Source organism: Plutella xylostella, chromosome 20 (assembly GCF_932276165.1).
Source record: "Plutella xylostella chromosome 20, ilPluXylo3.1, whole genome shotgun sequence".
NCBI lineage: Eukaryota > Metazoa > Arthropoda > Insecta > Lepidoptera > Plutellidae > Plutella > Plutella xylostella.
The window spans coordinates 2,567,129-2,590,714 of record NC_064000.1 but is presented as its reverse complement, the minus strand read 5'-3'; the positions used below and the strand labels follow the sequence as shown (position 1 = coordinate 2,590,714).

At 37.1% G+C, this 23,586-nt stretch overlaps 5 protein-coding genes across 6 annotated transcripts in view; 1 reads left to right on the top strand and 4 right to left on the bottom strand.

Annotated features, from left to right (window-relative positions):
* The window catches only part of LOC105391145 (GMP reductase 1), a 28,212-nt gene extending 24,061 nt beyond the window's left edge, over window positions 1–4,151 (bottom strand). Inside the window, exons 1-8 of one of the 2 annotated variants that reach the window (XR_007267438.1) lie at window positions 3,936–4,151; window positions 3,499–3,694; window positions 3,017–3,089; window positions 2,398–2,525; window positions 2,082–2,153; window positions 1,086–1,169; window positions 579–627; window positions 13–182 (exon numbers count right to left, since the gene is read on the bottom strand). The gene's annotated coding sequence lies outside the window, so the exon portion shown is untranslated. The remainder of the gene's footprint in view (window positions 1–12; window positions 183–578; window positions 628–1,085; window positions 1,170–2,081; window positions 2,154–2,397; window positions 2,526–3,016; window positions 3,090–3,498; window positions 3,695–3,935) is intronic. The other variant, XR_007267439.1, reaches the window with a different exon arrangement.
* Window positions 4,152–4,796: 645 nt separating this feature from the next.
* LOC105391144 (extracellular signal-regulated kinase 2) lies at window positions 4,797–17,484 on the bottom strand. Its single transcript, XM_038109744.2, has 8 exons — window positions 17,112–17,484; window positions 16,427–16,812; window positions 15,005–15,211; window positions 8,619–8,759; window positions 8,007–8,146; window positions 7,231–7,429; window positions 6,498–6,650; window positions 4,797–6,120 (listed from the first exon to the last, which is right to left on the bottom strand). The coding sequence occupies exons 2-8, from the start codon at window positions 16,759–16,761 to the stop codon at window positions 5,640–5,642; spliced, it is 1,656 nt and encodes a 551-aa protein (XP_037965672.2). The 5' UTR covers window positions 16,762–16,812; window positions 17,112–17,484; the 3' UTR covers window positions 4,797–5,639.
* LOC125490097 lies at window positions 9,029–13,631 on the top strand. Its single transcript, XM_048628232.1, has 3 exons — window positions 9,029–9,407; window positions 9,693–10,740; window positions 12,550–13,631. Exons 1-2 carry the CDS (start codon window positions 9,293–9,295, stop codon window positions 10,730–10,732), a joined length of 1,155 nt encoding a protein of 384 aa, XP_048484189.1. The 5' UTR covers window positions 9,029–9,292; the 3' UTR covers window positions 10,733–10,740; window positions 12,550–13,631.
* A 294-nt stretch (window positions 17,485–17,778) lies between the features above and the next one.
* LOC105391143 (plasminogen receptor (KT)) lies at window positions 17,779–18,908 on the bottom strand. Its single transcript, XM_011562570.3, has 4 exons — window positions 18,600–18,908; window positions 18,378–18,508; window positions 18,015–18,124; window positions 17,779–17,921 (listed from the first exon to the last, which is right to left on the bottom strand). The coding sequence occupies exons 1-4, from the start codon at window positions 18,678–18,680 to the stop codon at window positions 17,785–17,787; spliced, it is 459 nt and encodes a 152-aa protein (XP_011560872.2). The 5' UTR covers window positions 18,681–18,908; the 3' UTR covers window positions 17,779–17,784.
* Window positions 18,909–21,521: 2,613 nt separating this feature from the next.
* LOC105391142 (plasminogen receptor (KT)) lies at window positions 21,522–23,312 on the bottom strand. The gene is made up of 4 exons (XM_011562569.3): window positions 23,154–23,312; window positions 22,696–22,826; window positions 22,452–22,561; window positions 21,522–22,173 (listed from the first exon to the last, which is right to left on the bottom strand). Exons 1-4 carry the CDS (start codon window positions 23,232–23,234, stop codon window positions 22,034–22,036), a joined length of 462 nt encoding a protein of 153 aa, XP_011560871.1. The 5' UTR covers window positions 23,235–23,312; the 3' UTR covers window positions 21,522–22,033.
* Between the last annotated feature and the right edge of the window lie 274 nt (window positions 23,313–23,586).

The following is a 23,586-nucleotide window of genomic DNA, read 5'->3' as shown; positions in this document are numbered from 1 at the left end:
ATAAAAACCAACGTTGATAAACGCTGCATCGTCCACAGCAGTTGCACTGCTCATTGTCAGGCAGGAAGGCGCCTGTTGAACACTGATCCTCAGTGACGGTCCCGCTAGTGCAGTGGTACCCGCGACAGGTGGCGGGGCAGTCGGTGACGTCATCCACTGGCTGGTAGCGGTAGCTTTGGCGCCTGGGAAGGAGGTTAAGGTAAGTGAGTTGTGGCCTCTTTGGTGGTCTTGCAAAAAGGTTGTTAGGTTTTTTCATGGAAAGGAGGTTAGTAAGTTGTAGACTCTTTGGTTGCATGCAAAAAGTTTGTTAGGTTTTTTCCTGGGAAGGAGGTTAGTCAGTTGTGGACTCTTTGGTTGATTGCAAAAAGTTTGATAGGTTTTGTTGTTTTGGACTTTGGGCTGGAAGTATTCGATAGTATTTTGATGATAAACGGCACAATTGTTCTGAGGTTTTCCATTCCTGGAGGGTTATATCATGCTGTAAACCCTACGGTTGGAGGACTATTGGACAATGAATATAAATTTTTAAAGACGCTATTCCTAAGTTAGTTAGCAATTAAAATGCGTTTATAACTTACGTGTTATGGATTGTTCGGTGATGAAGTGAAGGAACGGACACGGGAACACCTACAGGATAAGACAATCAATTTAACTAGACATAAGATAAGTCAATTACTTTGTCGGGATTGGATGTAGCTGGGTTCGGGTCAAATCTCCGGGGGATGCCATGCCAATCTTCCATTACTGGAACTAGAACAGTATCTACCTTCTATTTACACTAGGCCCATACCATAATTAGATAAGTATAGCAATATACATAAGTACTTACTGAATTTAACCTTAGTGTTAGGTTAGGTTGGGAAGTAAATAATTGATTATCGGGTAGTCAATCTGCCGTAATTATAGTTTGAACCTATGGGTGATATTTTATCAGTGAAGTGGTTTTTCAGGATTTCAGAATTGGCCCCGTAATCTAAGTTAGCGTTGGGTAGGTCACAAATAAAATGGCATGATGCATCACTTTTAACACAAAAATAAACGTGTCTAACACAGGAAGGCTTTACAAAAATACGTCAATAACTTACAACGACGTAAAATCTTGTCACATCGCAATGCCTTCAGCTCTTGCTCAGGGTGGCCTAGGTAGGGGTTGCAGCCGGCGCGGAAATCTACGTGGATAAATGTAATATAATCAGTTTTTAATAAATTATTATATTCGGATTGGTAATCGTGGGCATTGGTAATTGGTGGCTGAAATGGTGGATCTCTCATATGGAAAGGATTTTATTTCTGAGATCAGAAATACCTAGGTATATAAATTAACTATAGGGCCATAGACGGCGTAGGTATATACTAACGGTCTTATTCATAAAAAGTTACGGGAGACCTATAGGCCTGCTATAAGCAAATGTCAAAAAAACTTTATTCATAAACGATCAATAGCGCTAAAGAACTCTCCAACTGATTCGTAAAACCTTGATATGCTAAAGTTGGCTGGACCCTACTATACACCTTCCGTAAGCCTCCTCTTGTACAAAAACATGGCGGCCGGTCAACAGCTGTTCTGCTTTATTGACGATTTGACATTTGTTGTGAGTTAATATTTGCTGAAAATAAGTTGCCATGGTAACGTAAAAATTTAATTATTTTTTTTGTGGGTTTTGGCTTGGCCAACTGCGCCTTTAAGCCAACGTAAACTTTTTTAAGTGCCGCGCCGTGGCTAACATAGATAATAGAGATTGATAAATGAATGAAAGTTTTCGCTATTTTTGTTTATGGTTTTGTCGGACCGGCAACTTAGTTAATAGGGTAAATGTCAAAATGTTTGGTCTGTGAAATCTATTAGCATCACTATAGTTACTGAAGGTTTACGGAACTATTATGAATAGAGATTTTTACGAAACCTCAAATAGGCTTAATGTGTTCCGTAACTATTGAGCTCAGTAAACCTACTTTAAGGTTTTTTTATGAATAAGACCGTAAGTCTATGACTAGGGCTTTCAAAATCTACTTTCTTTTGTTCTCATAAACATGAATAATATGGATATAAATTAATTAATGATAACTACAGCTATATTTACCTATTGTAGTGACCGGTAAGCTCTCATCCATGTCGAAATCGAATTCGTCTTGAATGCAGGATTGATCCAGTTCTGAAATATTCAGGAAAAGAATAGGTAGCTGTATTTTTCTGTTTGAGTGAATTACTTAATTGAAACACAACAGACAAAACAGCATGGCAAGGGATAGTAGCCCGGTTAACTACATCAAATTCTATTGCCATACATAGTTAACGCATCTATCACTTTGTTTAGCCCTATTATTGTGCTCTACTGCCTTGCCCTTCCACATATCGCAGGTATTCTATATCCGCTTCCTCTAGGCTAGGAAACAAACCTCTGTAGAAGACGCACTCGTCACAGCAGCGGCACTGCGAGTAGTCTGCCGGCACGAACATGGTCCGCCATCTGCCGTACTTGTTGTCGCAGTACGAGCGGTACTCCAGCGGGTCTACCCGTCTCTCTCTGTCAACATACTGGTCTGTTACTGGTTTATCCGTCTCTCTCTGTCAACACACTGGTGTGTTACTGGTCTATACGTCTCTCTCTGTCAGCATACTGGTATGTTACTGGTGTATCCGTCTCTTTCTGTCAACATACTGGTCTGTAACTGGTGTATCATGTCTCTCTCTGTCAACATACTGGTCAGTTACTGTTGTATCCTTCTCTCTGTGTCTCTCTCTGTCAACATACTGGTCTGTTACTGGTCTACCCGTCTATCTCTGTCAACTGTATGTTGTTCTGTCTACCCCGTCATGAGCAAGAACTTCTTAACTAACACACTTAACTCATTTCATGGTGGAATAAAGTAAGGGTATCTAAACTCTCAAGGGGTACTCATCATCATTGCTTTGATAGTGATAACTTCTTCAATATAATAGGATCTACATACCATATGTACTTAATTATGTAAGATATAGGTGTTTAGTAGCTATATAGGTATTAAGTACTTATACCTGCAAGAATCCCGGAATAGTTCACACTCCGTCTGGTTGCTGAAGTGTGGACACTGGGGGCACAGTTGGAAATCTATGGAAAATACATGTTAGTATTTAGCTTCATGGAAACCTCCCCGATCCGGCTGCGTAAATTGAGCTAAGTAGAACTACAGATCACTACAAATACTTACGCTATGCACCCTAGATAGTTAGAGAGTAGAAACCAAAAGTACTTACCTGACGAATTATTTCAACAATGTATGGCGAGAAATAAATATTTCACTTGCAGCCGAAGAAGAGATAAAGTTAGCACTTGAAGATGATGCGCCCCTCCAATCGAATAACCTATCATCATCAGCCCGTTGTCATCCACTGCTGGACATAGGCCTCTCCCAAGCAGCGGCACAACACTCATTCAGCCACCAATCGACAAGGGTAGAACTATTCGTGATCACAGTTTATTGCTTCATGCAGTTCATCACCTTGGAGCTTCCACTTACCAATCTTCGACCGGCAAATAGGCCTCACAGTCCGCCTGCTCGGCAGCCGCACAGGGCGCGGGTTCGTGCTGTCCCGCTCGCACTTCTCATAGTCAATGTCCTCGTCGGAAGCCTGAACGAGATGCAAGATCTCCGACATCAGCCAGAACTCACTGGAGTCTGAGCCGTTGTTGGCCAGCATTATGAAGGGGAGGTACTGGAAACACATTATGGAGAAAGCTGTTTGGAATGTAAAGGTTGTCTGGTAGAGATTGCTTTAATTTCTAATGCGATCTACAGGAAAACCTCACGAGTAGTTACCTATAGCTCTTGCCCATGTAATCGGTGGACTACTTAAACCAGACTTTGCTCACCATTTTTGCAAGGATTCGAACCCTCGCAACCAGCACATAGGCGTCAGTGTGTGCTAAATCTACCTACCATAATATGTTACATACCTGTAAATTTTCAGTTTTATTCAGCGGTACATTGATGACAGATTTCTGGTCCAGCTTTATAAAGGGTATCACACTGGAATTCCTTGTTTCATTTGTAGAAACAGAACTGGCGGATAAATCTGTATTAATAACAATTGTAAAAAGTAAAAATATAAATTTATTCATCATGTGATTCATGATGATTATTTTGTATTTTTTATAGAAAACTTTGACTTTATTTCACAGATAACACAGATGACTGTTTCTTCTGTTAAGTCTTCCATAGATTTAAATCTACACAGATATTTATGATAGATTTATTATTATTAGTAACGCACGCAGATAATGAAACAACATGGAAATGGCGGCCATTCCATAGGTGAGAGGTGAGAGTAGGAAGGAGTATTACTGACAGGCCTACAAATAGAACTTCCACGCATACTGCATATACATAAGCACCGCGAGACAGCACAACTATGTCCGCCATTTTCATTTTGTTTCTTTATCTGCGTTAGGTAAAATAGGTACATGGCGGTAGCGTTATGTGTGCTCTTCGTCAATAGATCCAGTTTTTTTCGGATCCGGATATTTTATACAGTTGTAATAACGTTATCTAAATAAATATTTATTGGTTTCACTATTAGCCGTCATATTAACACCTTCTAGCTTGTATAAGAGCTTTTTTGTAGATGGTAAGTTGTTTTTAAAATACATAAATAGGTAGGTAGTTCACAGGCAAAATTTCAAGTATCAAAGTCAGTTATGTTTCGCTATATAGGGTTGCTACATGAAAGATAGCAGTGCCCTCATTTAATTTCAGGACTTTATAGTTCAGCTTTATAAACTAGAACAAATTTAACCTAATGAAATAAGAAACAAAGAGTTTATTATGTACCAATCATTTATTTACCATGTAAAATACATATAAAAGTGTCAAACTGGAAAGTCTAGTTCATAACATCAAACCACGTTGAGATGTGTTAAAATTAATTCCTAATAGTGAGTTCATATTCATTAATTAAATAATTAATTACCGTTAAATCACACCGTTTATGAACAAACCTGTGTACTTACGAGTTAGTGGATTAATCCATGTCATTTTGTAGTCCCCTTGGGCGCAACAACAGTGCCGACCTAGTTTAACCCCCAACGTAAAAAGAAGGGTGTTATTGTAATATCAACATTCATACGATTCTGCCTACTCTAGTCAGATTGCGTAGAGAATCCGCCAAATATTTTCGAATATGTTTAACTGAAGTCAACGATATTTGTATTAATTTCCCAGCCCCTACAACAAGTGAGAATTCTAGTACCAGACGTTTTACCTCGGTTTATGTGACGAAATTGTAGGTCCTTACCTGAATTCTAGGTACTCCCAGTCAGTAGGTATTAGGTAAGTATATAATTATTATATGTAAAAACTACTGTGTTGAGCCTTAAACCTACTCCTAAATTTCTTAATTTCATAAGTGCTCTGGACGGATCATTTTAAATTTTTCATTACATACACTAAACAAATATCATAATGTAATTGCCCCATTATAAAACAAAGATAAGTACTTATTTATTTTCCAAATAAACAAAACAATGACTAGAAAACAACACAGCTTCAAATAACAAAAAACCTTTTCACGATCGAGAAAAGACACAAAAGTAACAAAAAAGAAATACTTATCTGCAAAAACCCACCTAACTAACTATATTCAAAAATAAAGAAAAAAATGTTCATCGAATGCCAGTACGTAGATCCATCAACGCACTGGCAGTTATAACCCCGTGGCTTTGACCCGACTTGTACCCCCCATAGTCTGCATCCCCACCAATAGAAATGGTCGAAAACGTCGACGAATTCCTCCTTTGTTGCAGCAAGGAGTTTTTCTTCACCCCATAACCTATTTCTGAGGAACTCTGTCGAGACACTGGCTGGATATAATCGCCATGACAATTTGAATTTTCAAACCATTCTGGACGGTGTTCGAACGTTTTCGTAGCTCTTACTGGCTTTGATATACTCGCACTGATTTCTGATTTGTATTCCCTTGGTGGTCTTTCAATGTGTGATGAATGCTTTAGTTTGGGTCTAGATTTTTGGTCAGCCGAAGAGCTGCTCAGTTTGGGCTTGTGGGAGGTCGCGTAGGACTTGTAGTCCGTCGTCTCTTGGAAGCTCTTGCTGCTTTTAGCTGTTGTTGGTAGGTGCGTTTTACTCCTGGAAGCAAAATGGTAAGGAGTTAGCTAGAGAAATATCTAAGCACATTCTTGTCGCACAAACGAAGATGACTGTATTAGGACGTTACAGAATCAACAAATTATTCTAATAAGTACACCTTCACCATGATGACAAACCTAGTTGTCAATACCTACACCAATCAGGGGGCTCACTCTCTAACTAACCAACGAACGAGATTTGTCACTCAATCGCGCCGCGCCGTAGTAAGCGCAGCACTCCGAAACTTCTGGAATGCAAATCTGCAGCCCTAACCACAACTCTATCCTGTTGTATTAAGCGTCCGATTCTTGTTCTTCGTTCCAAACGATGCATGGCAAACCAACTCGTCAACACATTAATCAGAAGCAGTTTCTCACCCAGAATGGTTCTTCCTGACGGCACTGCTGGAGCCCTTGGCCATGATGCTGTAGAGCTTGTTCCGGTAGTCGTCTACTGAGACCTGCTTGTCATCACGCAGGGGAAGTAGCACGTCGGTCGAAAGCACCGGCTCGTCGCGCTCACGATGGAACCTGGAGGGGGACACGTTAAAATATACATTACTAGCAGTTCCCGCGAGCTTCGCTTCGCCTTAAAAAGTTTTCCTTTGGGAATTCCGGGATTAGCCTATGTTCTTTGTCAGGGTCTAGAATGAAGTCTAGACCATATGTATACCAAATTCCATTCAAATCCGTTCAGTAGTTTTGACGTGAAAGAGTAACAGACAGACAGACACAGTTACTTTCGCATTTATAATATTAGTATACATTATTGTGCAAACATACATTGTGTGAATTTCAACATCATCACGACCCGTCACGACGTCCCCAATGCTAGCAATTTATAACAATCAGGAATATACAATGAAGGAACGGTTTTAGGCCTAGTCGATCAAGCAGGCCTAGTGCGGATTGGTGGACAAGTGCGGATTATCATTACCATAACTTAATTGAGCAATATGTGCATACTTAGCCTAAATGGTGACGCCCTGACTGCTAAACTAGGAGCACCTGTGAGTCAGGAGTCCGTACCATTATCAGTAGTTCAAACAAAAACCATAATCTTCAAACAAAAAACAAATCACAAAAACCCTTTACTTGTCACAATACTCACTTGGCCACATACTCATGGTCCAGCGCGCGTTCAGCACTGAGCCTCTTGGCCGGGTTGAAGACCAGCAGTCTAGACACCAGGTCGGCCGCGTCTCTCGGAGCTGACGACACCAGGGCGGCCAGGGAAGGCCCACTAGTCGAGGAGTGGGCCTGCTCCCGGATAAGGGCTGAGCCGTAGCCGCTGCAGACTGTGGTTATGTCTGGGTGGGGGTGGGGTTGGGTCAGAATATATCGGGTATGCAAAATATACTATAGGGCATCTGTAATGCGAAGAGGAAAAATAAAAGGCGCCAGAGTCTTGGCGGATTTTGAAGGTCCGGATTGTCGATTATGTTTGTCTGGTCTTCTTATAAAAACATAGAAAGAAAGAAAGAAAATACGTCTATTCAGCACACACACCAACAACAATAAAATTAAAAGGAAACACAAAATTAGTTTAGATCAGAGACAAACACTAGAGCTGGACGAGAGTTTGTCACCGTCGTGGAAGGGTTGGCAATGGCAAATCCATCCAACTGCCCAGGATGCGGCGGACTTTTAATAGGTAGTTGATAATAAGCCACTCGAGGACGCTTATTTCATATAAGTACATACACCATTTTGCACTCGTAAAATTATAATACTAGCTGTTTCTGCGAGCTTCGCTTCGCCTTAAAAAGTTTTCCCGTGGGAATTCCGGGATAAAAAGTAGCCTATGTTCTTTCTCAGGGTCTAGACAGACACAGTTACGAGTACTTTCGCATTAAATAATATTAGTTAGGATGAATAAAACCTCACCCTCAGCGGACGGCCTTGGCAGCGCGCTCATGATCCGCTCGACCTGGTTGACGGTGGACGTGCCCGGGAACAGCGGCTTGCCCGTCAGCATCTCGCCCAGGATGCAGCCCAGGCTCCACATGTCGATGCCCTTTGTGTAGCTGGTGGTGCAATACAGTCATTAATAGATGAGTTGCTAGGGAAAACCATTGAAAGCACTGTGGTGCACGATGGACATAGGTACAACTTTTGACTGTGACTGTACAGTCACATACCTATCATTGGTCACTACAATATTTATACATTATATAATGCTCACGACTGTAATCCTGTAATAGTAATTTATTAATTGCATTATTATATTGAGATGACTGGCAGTGGCAGGTAATCATCATCATGACAACCCATCAGGTCCCCACTGCTGGGGCACGGGTCTACTTCCAATGAAGGAAGAGTTTTATTCCTACTCCATCACGCAAGCCTAGTGCGAGTTGGTCGATAGGGCAGGCGATTGCCGGTATCTTATTATATGTATAGACGTCGGCGACCGTACATTTGCACTCACGTGATAAGTCGCGAGCCGTATCGCCGTACACAAAATACAAGAGCCGACAAAACAAAACCCGCACTCACTTCTTACTAGCGATGAGTATCTCTGGCGCGCGGTACCACCGGGTGGCCACGTAGTCCGTGAGGCACGGGTCCGCACCGTCCTCGCCGCCGGAGTACAGGCTGGAGACTGAACGGGCCAGCCCGAAGTCTGCTAGCTTCACTCTAGAAGGGGAAGAGAAGGAAGTTAAGAATGAAGACACTTATTACCCCTCAAATTCAGCTTTAGAAAAAGGTTTGCAAGCATTGATCCCACTAGAGTTACGTTATCAGGTCTGGACACTGAACGCGCCAGTTTAAAGTCTGCTAGCTTCGGTTTGGAAGTTGATTAGGCGATTAGCAGTGTGCAATAACATTTAGTGCTAATTTTGTCATAGTGGGTTAGAGCATAACCAGGGATTATTGCTTAACTTTTGACACATCTGTCAAGAATTTATTATGTTTCGCAGCTTCATTCTTAGCGATTTATGTTTACGTATTGTAGTAGCGCCATCTACTGTAGGCCTTGCACGATAGTTTAAAGTTTCTTTTTTTTTTTTTTTTAAGTTGGCATCTCTGACTGTGTCGTGTTGGTGACAGGAGGTTATATAAGCCCCTGCTCTAGGAATTTCTCGTCATTCTGTGTTATCGTGCTGTAGCCTTCGCACGTATTTGGCACTCTGCGATATTTTTCAAATACCCTCCAAGCAATTAACAAGATGGGAAAGAAAAGGAAAATTCGAGACGCTGAAAACGACAGGATTGCTAAAAAGATAAAACTACTGGAAAATAAATTACGACGAGAGAGGCGAATAATTTCATCGGATGATAGCGGTAAGTGAAGAATTTATAATGTTTTTTGTCGCCGTTGGCGAAAAAATCGTAGCTACCGCCGTTGGCGTTTAGTTATTTTTATACTAAACCAATAAAAAACCACTGTCGTTGACGGCCAAAAACTGAAAATACGTCGTTGACGTTTATTATTTTCTCTGGAGACATAACCTATTTATGGTTGTTATAACAAAAGTTTTTTGTTAAATTATATAGTTACCGTTGTTAACGGGTAGTTTTACGTTGAATTTATAAAAATAACATGTTTTATTTTTATTTGTCACACAGACTCACACGGTGAGGAGCAAGTTTTGCCCGATCTGACGCCGTCCAGTTCACCGGGAACTTCGCCACGAAGTAATATTAGAATGAGCTTAGACATGCCAAGCTTGTTGTCTCCTATGCAGAATACATCGCCTTCTGAACAGCCTAACCCGGAGCCTACCACAGCGGATGTGACAGTACATGAGCCAGGCCTGCCGTCAGATCCTGGGCCCTCCACCACAACTGGCGCTCCCAACGAGGAGTCTGAAGCTCAGCTAGAGGAAGATATCTTGCAGATACTTGGCGAAGCACCTCAGCCGGATATTGTTTTAGGCAGAAACATTCATAGAGATATTGCATCTCGCTGGCAAGATATTTTATTAAAAGGTATGACCAAAGAGTCAAAGGAACAACTTTTTAAAAAGTATCTCATTCCCGCCAATTGTCACTACCTGGTTGCACCGATTTTAAATCCCGAAGCTAAAGCTGCGGTTCCTGATATATTAGCAAAGAGAGACTGCACTTTATTGCAAAAACAAAATCAGATCGGTGTGGCTTTAGCTGCGCTCTCTCAAGTTATAGAAATGATTGTTAAGAAAGAAACTGCTACACAGCTACTTCTGCAGCCATTAAGTGATGCTTGCCGCTTGTTGTGTGACAGCCACAACATGGAGACCAAGACAAGGCGAAGCATTGTGATGAGCACCATAAATACTAGCTTACGTGAAACTCTCACTAACAGCAGCCGTGACAAGTATTTATTTGGCGAAGATCTAACAGAAAAACTAAAAGCCGCTAAATCTGTTCAAAGAACCGGGGAATCACTGCTCAAACCCAACCCAGTAGCTACTTCAAGCAAAAATTCAAACTATAAAAACTTGGCCTTACCAAGAAACCGGAATTTAAACTACAGGGGTCAGACTCAGAAGAGACCACCGAACAGACAGGGCGAGTCATCGAGAGGACGACCACCGGCGCGCCAACAACGCGCCACACCGTACGCGCGTCCGCCTCCACCTCCGCCCAAAGCGCCGTCGCCGACGAGGAGGCCCTACCGCCGGTAGATACTCAGGTAACGCAGTACGCTGGTCGATTAAAATATTTTCATAAAGAATGGATGAAATTAACCGATGATTCAACGTTACTGTCATGGATAACGGGATATAAAATCCCTTTCATATCTACTCCAATACAAGATGTTTGTCCTGTAACTAGACCAAAATCTGATCAGGAGCATGATGAGTTTGTTTTGGCAATCAATAAGCTAACCTCTATACATGCTATTTCTCGATGTTCACATGAGGAAGGAGAATTTATTTCGAGCGTTTTCCTTGTGCCTAAACCAAACGGTGAAAAACGTTTTATTCTAAATTTAAAATTGTTAAATAAATTTGTATCAACAAACCATTTTAAAATGGAAGACTATAGAACAGCTATTAAGTTAATAACAAAAGACAGTTACATGGCATCCATAGATTTAATGGATGCATATTTTTTTTATAAATATCTGCAGTTTACATAGAAAATTCTTACGTTTTAATTATAACGGAACCCTTTATGAATTTAACTGTTTACCGTTTGGTTTATGCACAGCTCCTTACGTTTTTACAAAATTACTTAAACCTGTAATGGAATATTTACGCTCAAGGAACATGATCTCTGTAATTTACTTAGATGATTATTTTTGTGTAGGTAAAACTTATTATGATTGTATGAAAAATGTTAAACAAACGTGTAAGATATTAGAAGAAATTGGATTTATGATAAACAGAAGAAAAAGTAGCTTAATACCAAATAAGAGATGTAAATTTCTTGGATTCATCTTTGATTCGAACAAAATGATTATGGAATTACCCACGGACAAAAGATTAAAAATAAAAACTTATGTTCAAAGATTTTTACATATTCGTAATTGTAAATTGCGAGATTTCGCCCAAATGATCGGTCTTTTAGTATCTGCATGTCCAGCGATGCAGTTTTCGTGGTATCATACAAAACTATTCGAGCAAGTTAAATTTCAATCTTTATTGCAAAATAACAGTTATAATCAAACAATTAAACTACCTAATTTCATAAGGGAAGATCTAAATTGGTGGTTAAATAATATAGATAATGGCCATTCTAATATAAAAACTAATAATTACATAAAAGAAATTTATAGCGATGCTTCATCATCAGGATGGGGGATATATTGCAATGGCCAGGAATCATTTGGTCATTGGAAGGAAAACGAATCAAAGTTGTATATTAATCAATTGGAGCTCAAAGCAGCCTTTTTTGGAATAAAAGTTTTTGCTAGTGATTGTTCTGATTGTGAATTGTTACTAAGAATAGATAATGTTACTGCCATATCGTGCATTAACAGGATGGGCAGTGTGCAATATCCCCATCTTAATGATGAGGCCCGCGACATTTGGAAATGGTGTGAACAGCGTAGAATTATACCTTTTGCATCATACATTAACACTAAAGATAATAGAGAGGCTGATTTTTTATCTAGGAAAAAATTTCAAGAAACAGAGTGGGAATTAGGTGATTACGCATATGATAAAATAAAAGAAAAGTTAGGTATTCCAGATATTGATTTATTTGCCAGCCGTTGTAATGCTAAATGTGATACTTACGTAACCTGGAGAAATGAGCCTGATGCATGGGCTATCGATGCATTTACTGTACTATGGAGTGGATTAAATTTTTATGCTTTTCCACCATTTTCAATGATTTTAAAAATGATTCAAAAGATAATTACTGATAAAGCAGAAGGAATAGTTGTTGTTCCCTTATGGCCAACGCAACCTTGGTTTCCATTATTCCAAAGAATATGTAAATCTGAAATCATACAATTCCCACCGGATGTTAACCTCCTAAAATCACCTTACAGATCAACCCACACGCTTCATCGCAGTCTAACATTGGCTGCCGCGAGATTATCCGGCAGACTTTACTGAAAAAAATTTTATCACCTAGGTCGGTCGAAATTATGCTAGCGTCCTTGTCAAATAACACTTACAAACAGTATGACGGCTCAATAAAAGCCTGGATAAATTATTGTAATATACATAATTACGAATACACTAAGGCATCTATACCTGTGATTATCCATTTCCTAACAGAGGTATTTGACAAGGGTGCTAAATATGGAACAATAAACTCTTATAAATCTGCGCTAGCTCTATTATTAGGAAATAATTTAGAAGATGAAAGACTAAAGCGCTTCATGAAGGGAGTATTCAAATTAAGACCAACTAATCCCAAATACAATGTAACATGGGACCCCAATATCGTCCTTAACTTTCTTGGACAAAAATATCCCAATGAAAGTCTTGATTTGAGAACCCTCTCCAAGAAGACGCTCACTTTACTTGCTCTTGTGACTGCACATCGTGCACAGACGCTATCTTTAATCAAAATAAATAACATAGTAATTAATCAAAACGAAATTTTAATAAAAATTCCGGATACAATTAAAACAACAAAATTAAATTCACTGCAACCCGTTTTAAGGCTTCCATTCTATAATCCACGTCCAGAAATCTGCCCAGCTCGTTGTTTACAAGTGTATTTAAATAAGACAAAACCTTTACGTAATAATAACAAGACAACCTTATTTCTAAGTACAAAAAAGCCTCATTCTAGTGTTACTAGCCAGACCATTAGTCATTGGATTAAAGATATGCTACAACAGAGTGGTGTAGACACTTCAATATTTAGTGCACATAGTACACGACATGCAGCCACATCGAAAGCAAACCGATTAGGAGTAAGCATAGAAGTCATCAAACGGACGGCTGGTTGGTCTAGTTCATCCTCCGCCTTTGCTCGCTTCTATAACAAAGATATTGTAACTAATGATGATCAGTTCGCTGAATCACTTCTTAATTCTGTAGAATGATTGTAATAATAATATGATGTACTTACCTACTAAGATGATTACTGTAATAAATGTTGATTACATAAAAATAAGTACTTATTGTATTACTTACCCAACATACCTTCGGTACATTGATTAATATACCAATATATTTATTCTATAATCGAAGCTATAAACATCCTACAATACGTAAACATAAATCGCTAAGAATGAAGCTGCGAAACATAATTGAAGATCAAACGAACTTACCAAGTGAAGTTCGATCATAATTATGTGAGCAGCTTCATTCGATGCGATTTATAATCACCCACCCTAAATAAAACTGAAAAGTTAATTATTTTATAATTAACCATCCCGACCCTGTATATTTTGACGATTATAAAATAAATATATTTCCCTACAATTGCTATACCTTTAAACAAAATGACGAGAAATTCCTAGAGCAGGGGCTTATATAACCTCCTGTCACCAACACGACACAGTCAGAGATGCCAACTTAAAAAAAAAAAAAAAAGAAACTTTAAACTATCGTGCAAGGCCTACAGTAGATGGCGCTACTACAATACGTAAACATAAATCGCATCGAATGAAGCTGCTCACATAATTATGATCGAACTTCACTTGGTAAGTTCGTTTGATCTTCAAATATATGGAGATGACGTATAATTGATCAACCTTTCCATTGTTACGATCTAACCGACTATGGCTTAATTGGAGCTTAGGGTGGTTATCATTACCAAAGTTAGGTAAATACGCCGAAATTACCGTTGTCAATAAGCTATAAGTTTTACAATTAAATGAAAGAATACCTACATATTTAAATGCCAAATTGCCATGAATTTATCAGTGCCTGCATTTCCAGTAATAAAACTTTTATTGGCAGGTCGGATGAAGCATGCAATGCGAAACTGCTTTTAGGCATTTCAACCTACATTTTTGCCCGAAAGACTCATTTGAATAATGAAACCAAAATTAAAATAATGACAACAAATTGGCGTAACTATAAGGCCGCGTCCCCACTAAGCAAACTGATATAGTCAGCGCGCGTAACACTGCAAACTGCGTACTAAACTAGCAGACTGTGGACACTAAATTTCAAATATATGGAAGAGCGTACGAATCGATACGCCGCAAACTCAGTCGGTCGCTGACGGTTTGCCTACTGGGGACACGGCCTAACTTTGAATAAGCTGATCCGATTTCAATGAATCATGGCTTAGGCCACAGTTTCATAAGTCCTCTCTCAAGCCATAAAATGCATTCGAATCAGTCGGGCAAACATCAACATTTTAAAACTATTTTTATATTGCCAACATTTTTATGTTTCAATAAAATACAAAAATTTACAAAAAAAAACTTTAAATTAATGACCCTTTCGCTTTGCAATAGGTAGTTAGGTATATTTTACCACAGTATCGTATCACCCGTAGTAACTGCACAAAACTAGATAGGTTGTACCACTCACCTGCAAGCGCTATCAATGAGCACATTACTCGGCTTCTGGTCCCTATGTATCACATTCCCCGAGTGTATGTACTTGGTGGCCTTCAGCATCTGGTACATAATGTACCGCTTATGTATATCCTTGAGTATATTGCCGCGTTTGATCACGTTGTGTAGATCCGTCTCCATGTATTCGAAGCCGAGGTAGATGTCACGGTTGTTGAGGGCCCTGCAGGATGGAAGTAATGTAGAGAAGCCTGGAATTTCTCTCTAATGATTAAGCAGACCACTGCTATGCTTATCATGTTGTTTTAATCTCATAATCTCCTCCTTCTTAGCATGTAGTCAAAGCATTTGCTAGTCAGAATAACGTTAGCCGCGCACTGTCCAGGGAGGGTCACTCTATATGTCAAAAAACTTAGTTTCGGAGTGCTCCCCGCAAGCCACGACTATTTCCGTATCGATTGCACTACAGCTGTCGATCGTTCGTTTTTCGTCAGTATAGAGTAACCCTGCACGGTGGATCCGACTTCATCCCTCACTCGTAAGAGTGAGAAAACTGTCCGAGATTTCATATAATTAAATTTTCTAGACTAGATTAGGACGGGTACAGGTACTTAGCAGAATGTAAACTACGACGCCAACCATAACTTAATTACCACCAGGTAACCAAAAACTCGCTATGTACCTAGGTAACGTAGATAGAACTACACATTGAGTATTATAATCAAACAATTCCTCATCATAATTAAACAACATAACATACGATATTGATCTGTCTACCTACGTTGTTCCACTAAACCAATCATTTTTGTCATGAGCATTATTGCCACGACTAAGTACCAACCTAGTTTCAGCTATCTATCAATCGTGAGTCAACGACAGGCCAATAGGTCATAGGTAGCTCGACCTAAACGAGGTTGAATGTGGTAGTTCTGGCTACAGTGCTAATGACCTCAAGGGGCGTCTAGCTGTAATTAGGGGGCAATTTTACCAACAGTAGGGGCTTACACGTCAAATAGTGGTAACTAAAGTACACACACACACACAATACATAAATATAAATAGTAGGTAAGTATGTGTCGTATGTATCACATAGGTACAAAACCATAGAGCCTGGGGCTTAGACCTGTGGCTGTGGCAGAGACGTACCTAGGTAAGTACCTACAATGTGTTAGGAATTCGAGAATATACATAACTAACAAGTAGGTATTTATTTCAATCATAAGAGGTCTGGATGTTCCCTGTACTTACCTACACGATTGCTAAGTGCCTACCTACCGTGCTATCTAGATATAAATTTGTTCTGTGGATAAGAAGGTAGGTAACTACCCTGCATGCATCATTCATAGTGTACCTACCTAACTACTATTAGTATGTTTATGGTTAGTCATAGTCACCTATTAGTATTGGTAAGCATAGGTATAAGCTTTAAGTCACTTACCTATGTATACTATGCAGCTTGACAATATTTGGGTGGTTCCGGAAAGACTGAAGAAAAATAATTTCACGGAAAGTCCGCTGAGCATCGGTCTGGTTGCGGAAAGCGTCGAAAATCTTCTTAATGGCCACCACATCCTTGGTCTTCTTGTCCACGGCTTTCCACACGATACCATACGCGCCTTTTCCCAACCTCTTTTTAATATCGAACCTCTTTAGAATGTGTTCGTCGATTTCGGACATATTTTTTTCTGGACTCTTCTTCTGAGGTTTTTGGACACCATCCTTCCGTTTTGGGTCCTCTTTCTTGACATTCCCATGGTGATGGTTCTGGCTCATTTGACTGCTTCACCCACGAGTAACGCACAAGTATTACCGCTAAACTCCACTCTAAAACCGTAGACGTAAGTAAATGGGCATCAAAGTTGTCAGTAAACAGTTGTAAAATATTGCCATCCTTGATACAAAATGCAAATTAGGGAACCCGCAGGGCCTAATTTGAATAGGTATACGGCTCGAGCATGAAGCCCGACAATGTAAAACACAGCAACCGATAATAGATCAATAAATTTGGTTAGAACTTGTGACATGCCAATAAAAAGGTCATCCAATTATTCTTTGGAATTTAAAACTTATCTATAAAATTCATGTAGGTAATAAAATAATGAAAAACCGTTTTAAATACTCACAATATTGATGTTGTAAACAATATCATCCATGTTTTTCACTTAACATGCGAACGATCTTGATTTTATGAATTTAGGAAAATAGTTCACAAGTTTGAAGTTCTTTTGAAGTTCACTTGTTTACGGAAACCAAAACAATCGAGGTTGCTATAGCAACCAAAGTGTCAAAACTGTCAAACTTCATAAATAGTGTTGGGCATTGAAATACTGTAATCGATTTTCATTATATTCGTTTAATCGAGTAATTTTTTGTTCATTTTTTAAACTCAGATATATTTTTTTATTAATTAAAGTTCTAAGTTATCGTTTATTCAAGTATAACCGAATAAATACCTAGTCAACCGATATGTACAGTTTGATCATTTGAGTTCATATTATTTTGATTCCATAATAAAAGCTTTTTAACATGCGTGTACAATAAGAAGCCATCGTAAAGTTCACTGATAATAATATAAGTCCCTAAGTTAGGAAAATATTTAAGATGCCTTATAGGTTGATTATCGTAACTAAAATCTAAATTAATAAATCTGTTAGGTAGGTAGGTATATTTAAGATTTTCTGTTTATATCTAATTTAATGGTTTACTTAGTTTAACTATAAATAAGAAATAAAATAATCTCTATGTTCTTAAAATACCTAGTTCACACATAAATTCAAAAAATAATGAGTCTCATGTTCAATCAAGCAACGGCGGGTGCAATTTATTCTTGTCTTCAGTATCTATGCGTGCAACATCAACTGAAGAAGGAGTAGGTAGACCACAAGGTACTTCCAATAATTCTTTTTCGTGTGTAAGAATGTGCTCAGCTTCACCTGCAACATAAAGTACCGTATGGTTTTATTTACAAATTATATTTTTTTTAAACTTGCAATAATATTTATAAGAATCGCTTATTAGCTACTCACTTCTTATTCTATGAATTTTATTTCCATAAGCTAAATCCCAATTGTAAAGAGCAACGAATGTCAATGGTAATAACGGCGCCAAATAAATTGGTGTTTTAGTTTTTTTATAACTGAAATTAAATAAATCAAATTATAACCACTAGGTAGGTAAATCCTAAATAAGATATTCACGCGAAAACTACTGTACCTACGTATTACTTATATATAATATAAAAATATTGATTATAATGTCTGTACGTACCTACTTAGCTAAATAAGTATCTACAATATTTGAAAAAATATTATCTAACTTGATCGATTAAAGAAACTGATTAATAGCTTTGATGAATGTGAAAACAGGTAGGTAAAGATAAGGTGACCTACCTAGTTATAAGACCAGTCGCAGCAGTGACATAAAATGCTGTAAACCAAAGACAAAGATCTCTGTTTTTCGCAATTTGCATGGCTATTTGTCGTTCTTGTAATTGGTATTGCAATTGAATTTGTTGTTCCATCTAAAACAAAAAACATACCTTAGTAGTAGTTAGTAGTATGCACTCATTAGGTAACGAAGGTTTATAAATATAAGTAATATGATGAACTCACCTTTATTTTCGCCATACTCTGAATAAATTCTTGATTCTTTTTGAAATTAGCTTCCATATTTATTGTAAACAAGTTACCCATTGTTTTTGTTTGACAAAATACTTATGCTTTTAGGTTGAGTTAAAATTTGTGTCAACTGATGCAGTTGATTGTTACACGGTAATATACAACTACGAAATGAATAATGCAAAATATTGAAAATCATTCTAATTTCGGCTGTGTGACCTTGGGAATTTGGTTGGTAAAGTTTGGTGTCAATTTATCATGTTTTGCTATGCGTGTCTCGTCTGTCAAATATAGTAAACATGAGTCAACCGCGCTCTTATAATCAACGTTTAATTATTGCTATTAAGGAGATTTTTCAGTTCAATTATAAATATCAAGTTATACAATGAACTTTGATAGACAGCTTGTAATGAATGATATAATATCTTAATTAAAATAAGTTAACATTTGGGTAAAATAAAAATTAATGTAAGTATATAGGTAACATATATATTTTCACATTTTTAATATGAAAACTGCTTAAGAATATGAATTTAATAGGTAATAAAGCAACTGAATTCTTAACTAATATAGTTACCTAGCTATAGTGATCAGAATAGGCCGAGTAGCTATAGATATTTATCTTCACTTTGTGGATTAAAATACGTTTAGCGGAGACCCTTAGTTTTATATTGCTTATTGAAAAAAACCGTTGAAGATAAACTTGTGGAACTTTAATAATGTGATTTTTACATTTTATTCTTATGATTGATGTTTTTTGAACCTAAAGTCATTAAAAATGTATGGTTTTGTGTGTTTTTTTAAACAGAATATTTACGCGATTGAAGATAAAAATGTATTTTGATAAACAATCAATTTGAGTCTCCGCAAGTTTATATTTTAAAAACAAAGTGTAGGTAAATATGCTCAACCTATTCCGATCACAATATTACTTAATAATAATTAATACTATTGTAATACTTTTCGTTGTTCTTACTTCACTAAATATACTTACATAGGTACAAAAAAAAAAAAAAACACGCACTCACGCCTTGTACTAATGTACTCCCTTGCGGGGTAGGCAGAGGTGCATTGCTGCACCCACTTTTCGCCAGAGTGTATGTTAGTCCCAATGTAATAGGGGGCGGGCCTATTGCCATTTTACGGGCACATCCAAGACCCGAGAACAAATATCTGTGTTTAAACAAATATTTGCCCCAGCCGGGAATCGAACCCGGGACCATCGGCTCAGTAGTCAGGGTCACTAACCACTACGCCATTCGGTCGTCTTACATAGGTACCTACATAGTATAATTAATTAAAAATATGACAGTCTATGAAGTCATAAAAACAGTAATGGATCCATCACAAGTATCACAACCGTTTAATCGGCGGTTTTGAAATGATTCAAAGATATTATCAATTAGTATTTTATTTTGCACATGTATTTAACTTTATCGTGTTGCTGACGAGGGCAAAAATCTTTTCAATATCGCATCCTTTATTTTTATGACTTCATAGACGGACTGTATAGTACCAATAGTAAAATGTACTAAATCACTACCTTACCTACCGTATTAATGTTATTTGTGCGTAAGAACTTAGGTAGGTATTTAACTAGATAACATTAATTAAAATTGGAATTTACGGTTTGTCAATTACATTTCCAATAAAAGTACTTATAGATCGTTTCACCGGATAATAATTGATCTGTCAAAACCCTTATTACATTGAACTAAGGTTGCATTTTGTCTGTTTAAGTCATGTTATTTGATGAAACGCTCTATAGTGCCAACTGAAACATCTCGGCTGTCCAATTTCAAAACACAGTAAGCGCCAACTTTAAAAAAAAACGGGTCTTTGATTTATACATTATTTTAGGCGATTCCGCACATTCCTGCATTGTCAGAATATCAAAAAACGGCTTAGAAACGAAAATAAAATTTCTAAAAACCTAGTAACTCCACCCTGCGAAATCAAAAATGCCACGAAAACCATTTTAAAACACAGTAAGAGCCACCACAACCATTTTAAAACACAGTAAGTGAAAATGACTTACTAGGTTTTAAAATTGTCAATGGCGCTTACTAGGTTTTGAAATGGTCAGCAAAGGTCAATTTTTGCCCGTTAATTTTAGTAAGTCACAAATGGCATACATTATTACAAACACTTTTTTCGAAAAAATATCAGATATTTCAGAACCTGTATCTTTGAACCAATGAGACCTAGAGAGGTGAATTAAAAGTAGAACATAAGGAAATTTTGTCTTCTTTATAAAAGCCATAGAGACCTTTCTCGTCAGAACCTTTCTACTAGCCCTATTTTGCATAAACCAAAAAAAACTCAAACATTGTAAACTAATTTTAGCTCAAAATTTAGGAAATATTGTCTAATTTAAGGCAGCCATAAATAATGTTCGTGTCAGACATGCCTTCTTAATATGGCGATTTGGTTCATTTAGATAAAACTTAAAAATATGCCGGTATTTCAGCTATTACTTAGTGCGGTCGTGTAAAAGTGCTGCAAAATTTGATTTATATTATGTGAAGGATCCAAAACATATAAAAAAATAAAAAACATATAAATTATTACGTTATTATTGCAATTTCAATATACTTTACTTGTCTTAAATTACACAATAATGGCTCTTACTAGGTTATAAAATGGTCAGTGAGGGCGGTTTTAGGGTGAGAAAACCATTTAAAACCTAGTTAGTGTTTTCTTTTGTGCATTACAGCAACAATATTAGTCATATTTAAATGAAATAGTATTGTATGTAAAGCCTAGGTTCTGCCGGTTCTTTTAAGCTTACATTCGTTTAGATATGTATCATAGTTTTACCGGCATTGAAATGAAGGGACAAAAACGTTTTTTGGCTCTCCTGAACATTTTGTCTCTTGGCTGTTACTGTGTTTTGAAATTGGACAGCCGATCTGCTTATAAACATTACCAACCGAAAATGCTTCTGCAGCATTACTTGTCTGTCAAATCTGTCGTATTTTGTATGGATATGACAGAAGTTTGACAGATAAGTAGGTAATGCTGCATAAGTATTGATTGTTGGTGGTAAACTGATTGTGACTGATTATGTTAAATAGAATAACAATTTGGGCCAAGTATTTTAGCTTGTATATTTCATCGCGTACAGGAAGGCAGGTCGGATTAGGTTAGGTAAATACAGGGTGTTGCATAGGTTTCGGTTCGGTATACCCTTTTTGCAACACGCTGTATAAATCTTTTATACATACATATAAGTACCTACAAGAAGAAATTTGAAAGTTTTGAAACGTTCTTTATAACAACTGTCTACCTACTTATATAAAACTTTCATTCACTACATAATATATTTTTTTCTACTGCATCTAGCCTTTTCTCAAATAAGCATCAAGGCACGATTAATTAGTAACTTGAGCTTGGATATTAGGTTTTTTTTTAAAGAATTGTTAAAATTAAAAGTGTTCTAGTGGTGGATGGATTTTTTTCTTCTCTTCGGCATCTAGACGGCCCAAATCAATAGACGATGGTGTTGGAAGACCACATGGTGTTTCCAGAAGATCTGCTTCGTGTGTCATTATATGTTCAGCTTCCACTATAACAATAAATTATGCTATATTTGTTAATGCATTTAAGCACGTTTTTATTTTATTTACCATTTATAATATTTTAAAGTCATAAGCTCTATAAATTAAGATGATGTAGGTGAGTTTTATGAAGGGGATTTTTAATCAGTGTAAGCTTGTCGAGTTTCGACCTAGAGTTTCTACTAGATTTCTATTTTTACTTAAAGGGCTTTAGAAAAATATGTTATTATATTATCGTTAATATTAGTAAGTATAGATCTTATCCTAAGTTTGTTTTAATACATACTTCGAAGTCTGTGCTCTTTATTTCCGTATGCCAAATCCCAGCTGTAAAGTGTTATAAATGATAAAGGTATCATTGGAAACATGAAGTATGCCCTCTTCGTTCTCCTGAACCTGTAAATAAATAAAATAAAGATATTATACCGAAAATCATTTACACAATGGTTATAACTTTTAGCACAGAAGTAAAGATGATGATCGCGATACTCAGATACTTGGATCAGAGTCACTATTTTAATGGTTCTTACCCTGTAAATAGTCCAGCGGTTGACACAATGTAAAATGCCGTAAACCATAAACAAAAATCACGATTTTTTGCTATTTGTAATGCATCTCGACGCTCCTGAAGTTGATATTGTAGTTGAATTTGTCTTTCCATCTGCAAAGTAAGGTGTAATTATTAGTAATTATATTAATTATTTCCTATAACAAATACTGGTTTGTTTTAGTTTTACAGTGACATAAGACTACCTACTAAAGTTACTTTATAAATTTCAGATTATTCACGGCATTAGTTACAGCGTATCTTTATAACTAGCATCACCAATGCATTGTATTGTTCAAAGTCAGTCATTTAAAGATCACTAGTATTTTCACTTTATAATGCACCAGCCTTTTTTTTTTATACTTACTCCATAATAATTTTAGAATGTTATGTTAAGACATATTTTAACAAAAACTTACTTAAGAATATACATTTACTTACCTTTATTTTATTGATAGACTGTATAAATTCTTGATTCTTTTTAAAATTTTCCTCCATATTAATTGTAAAATAATTTCCCATTTTTAGTTTTTTTTTTTTTTTGGCCTTAATGATACTGTATTTTTTATATCTGATTTATCTTTAAATTAAAAGGCAGGCTTACGATTTTACGAAAAAGTCAAAAAGCGTAGGTACTAGTAGGTACCTACTTCGATTTGTTTGTATTCGAACGCATGCGTAAACACGACGTTTGCGTCGTTATGTTGGCGTTTTGTTATTGCATCAAAAATATATGATTGTTTCATTTAAAAGGCGAGTAATTATTAAAAAAAATCATTAATAGTTAATAACATTTTATGATCGATTATGATTGAAAAGGTAACATCCCTAAAACATAAAAAGAAAACGTCAAAATTTTGAAAAGTTACAAAAG

What these genes read in the sequence shown, in the direction of transcription:
- LOC125490097 (XM_048628232.1), top strand. Translation starts at nt 9,293, where the DNA reads ATGGGAAAGAAAAGGAAAATTCGAGACGCTGAAAACGACAGGATTGCT. An exon ending in AATTTCATCGGATGATAGCG is followed by an intron (nt 9,408 to 9,692) that starts GTAAGTGAAGAA and finishes TTTGTCACACAG; the next exon opens with ACTCACACGGTGAGGAGCAA.
- LOC105391144 (XM_038109744.2), bottom strand. Translation starts at nt 16,761, where the DNA reads ATGAGCCAGAACCATCACCATGGGAATGTCAAGAAAGAGGACCCAAAA. An exon ending in ATACTCATCGCTAGTAAGAA is followed by an intron (nt 8,147 to 8,618) that starts GTGAGTGCGGGT and finishes TTGCACCACCAG; the next exon opens with CTACACAAAGGGCATCGACA. An exon ending in GACCATGAGTATGTGGCCAA is followed by an intron (nt 6,651 to 7,230) that starts GTGAGTATTGTG and finishes GTCCCCCTCCAG; the next exon opens with GTTCCATCGTGAGCGCGACG.
- LOC105391143 (XM_011562570.3), bottom strand. Translation starts at nt 18,680, where the DNA reads ATGGGTAACTTGTTTACAATAAATATGGAAGCTAATTTCAAAAAGAAT. An exon ending in AGAGTATGGCGAAAATAAAG is followed by an intron (nt 18,509 to 18,599) that starts GTGAGTTCATCA and finishes TTTTTGTTTTAG; the next exon opens with ATGGAACAACAAATTCAATT. An exon ending in TAAAATTCATAGAATAAGAA is followed by an intron (nt 17,922 to 18,014) that starts GTGAGTAGCTAA and finishes TTTATGTTGCAG; the next exon opens with GTGAAGCTGAGCACATTCTT.
- LOC105391142 (XM_011562569.3), bottom strand. Translation starts at nt 23,234, where the DNA reads ATGGGAAATTATTTTACAATTAATATGGAGGAAAATTTTAAAAAGAAT. An exon ending in AGTCTATCAATAAAATAAAG is followed by an intron (nt 22,827 to 23,153) that starts GTAAGTAAATGT and finishes CTTACTTTGCAG; the next exon opens with ATGGAAAGACAAATTCAACT. An exon ending in TAAAGAGCACAGACTTCGAA is followed by an intron (nt 22,174 to 22,451) that starts GTATGTATTAAA and finishes TTATTGTTATAG; the next exon opens with TGGAAGCTGAACATATAATG.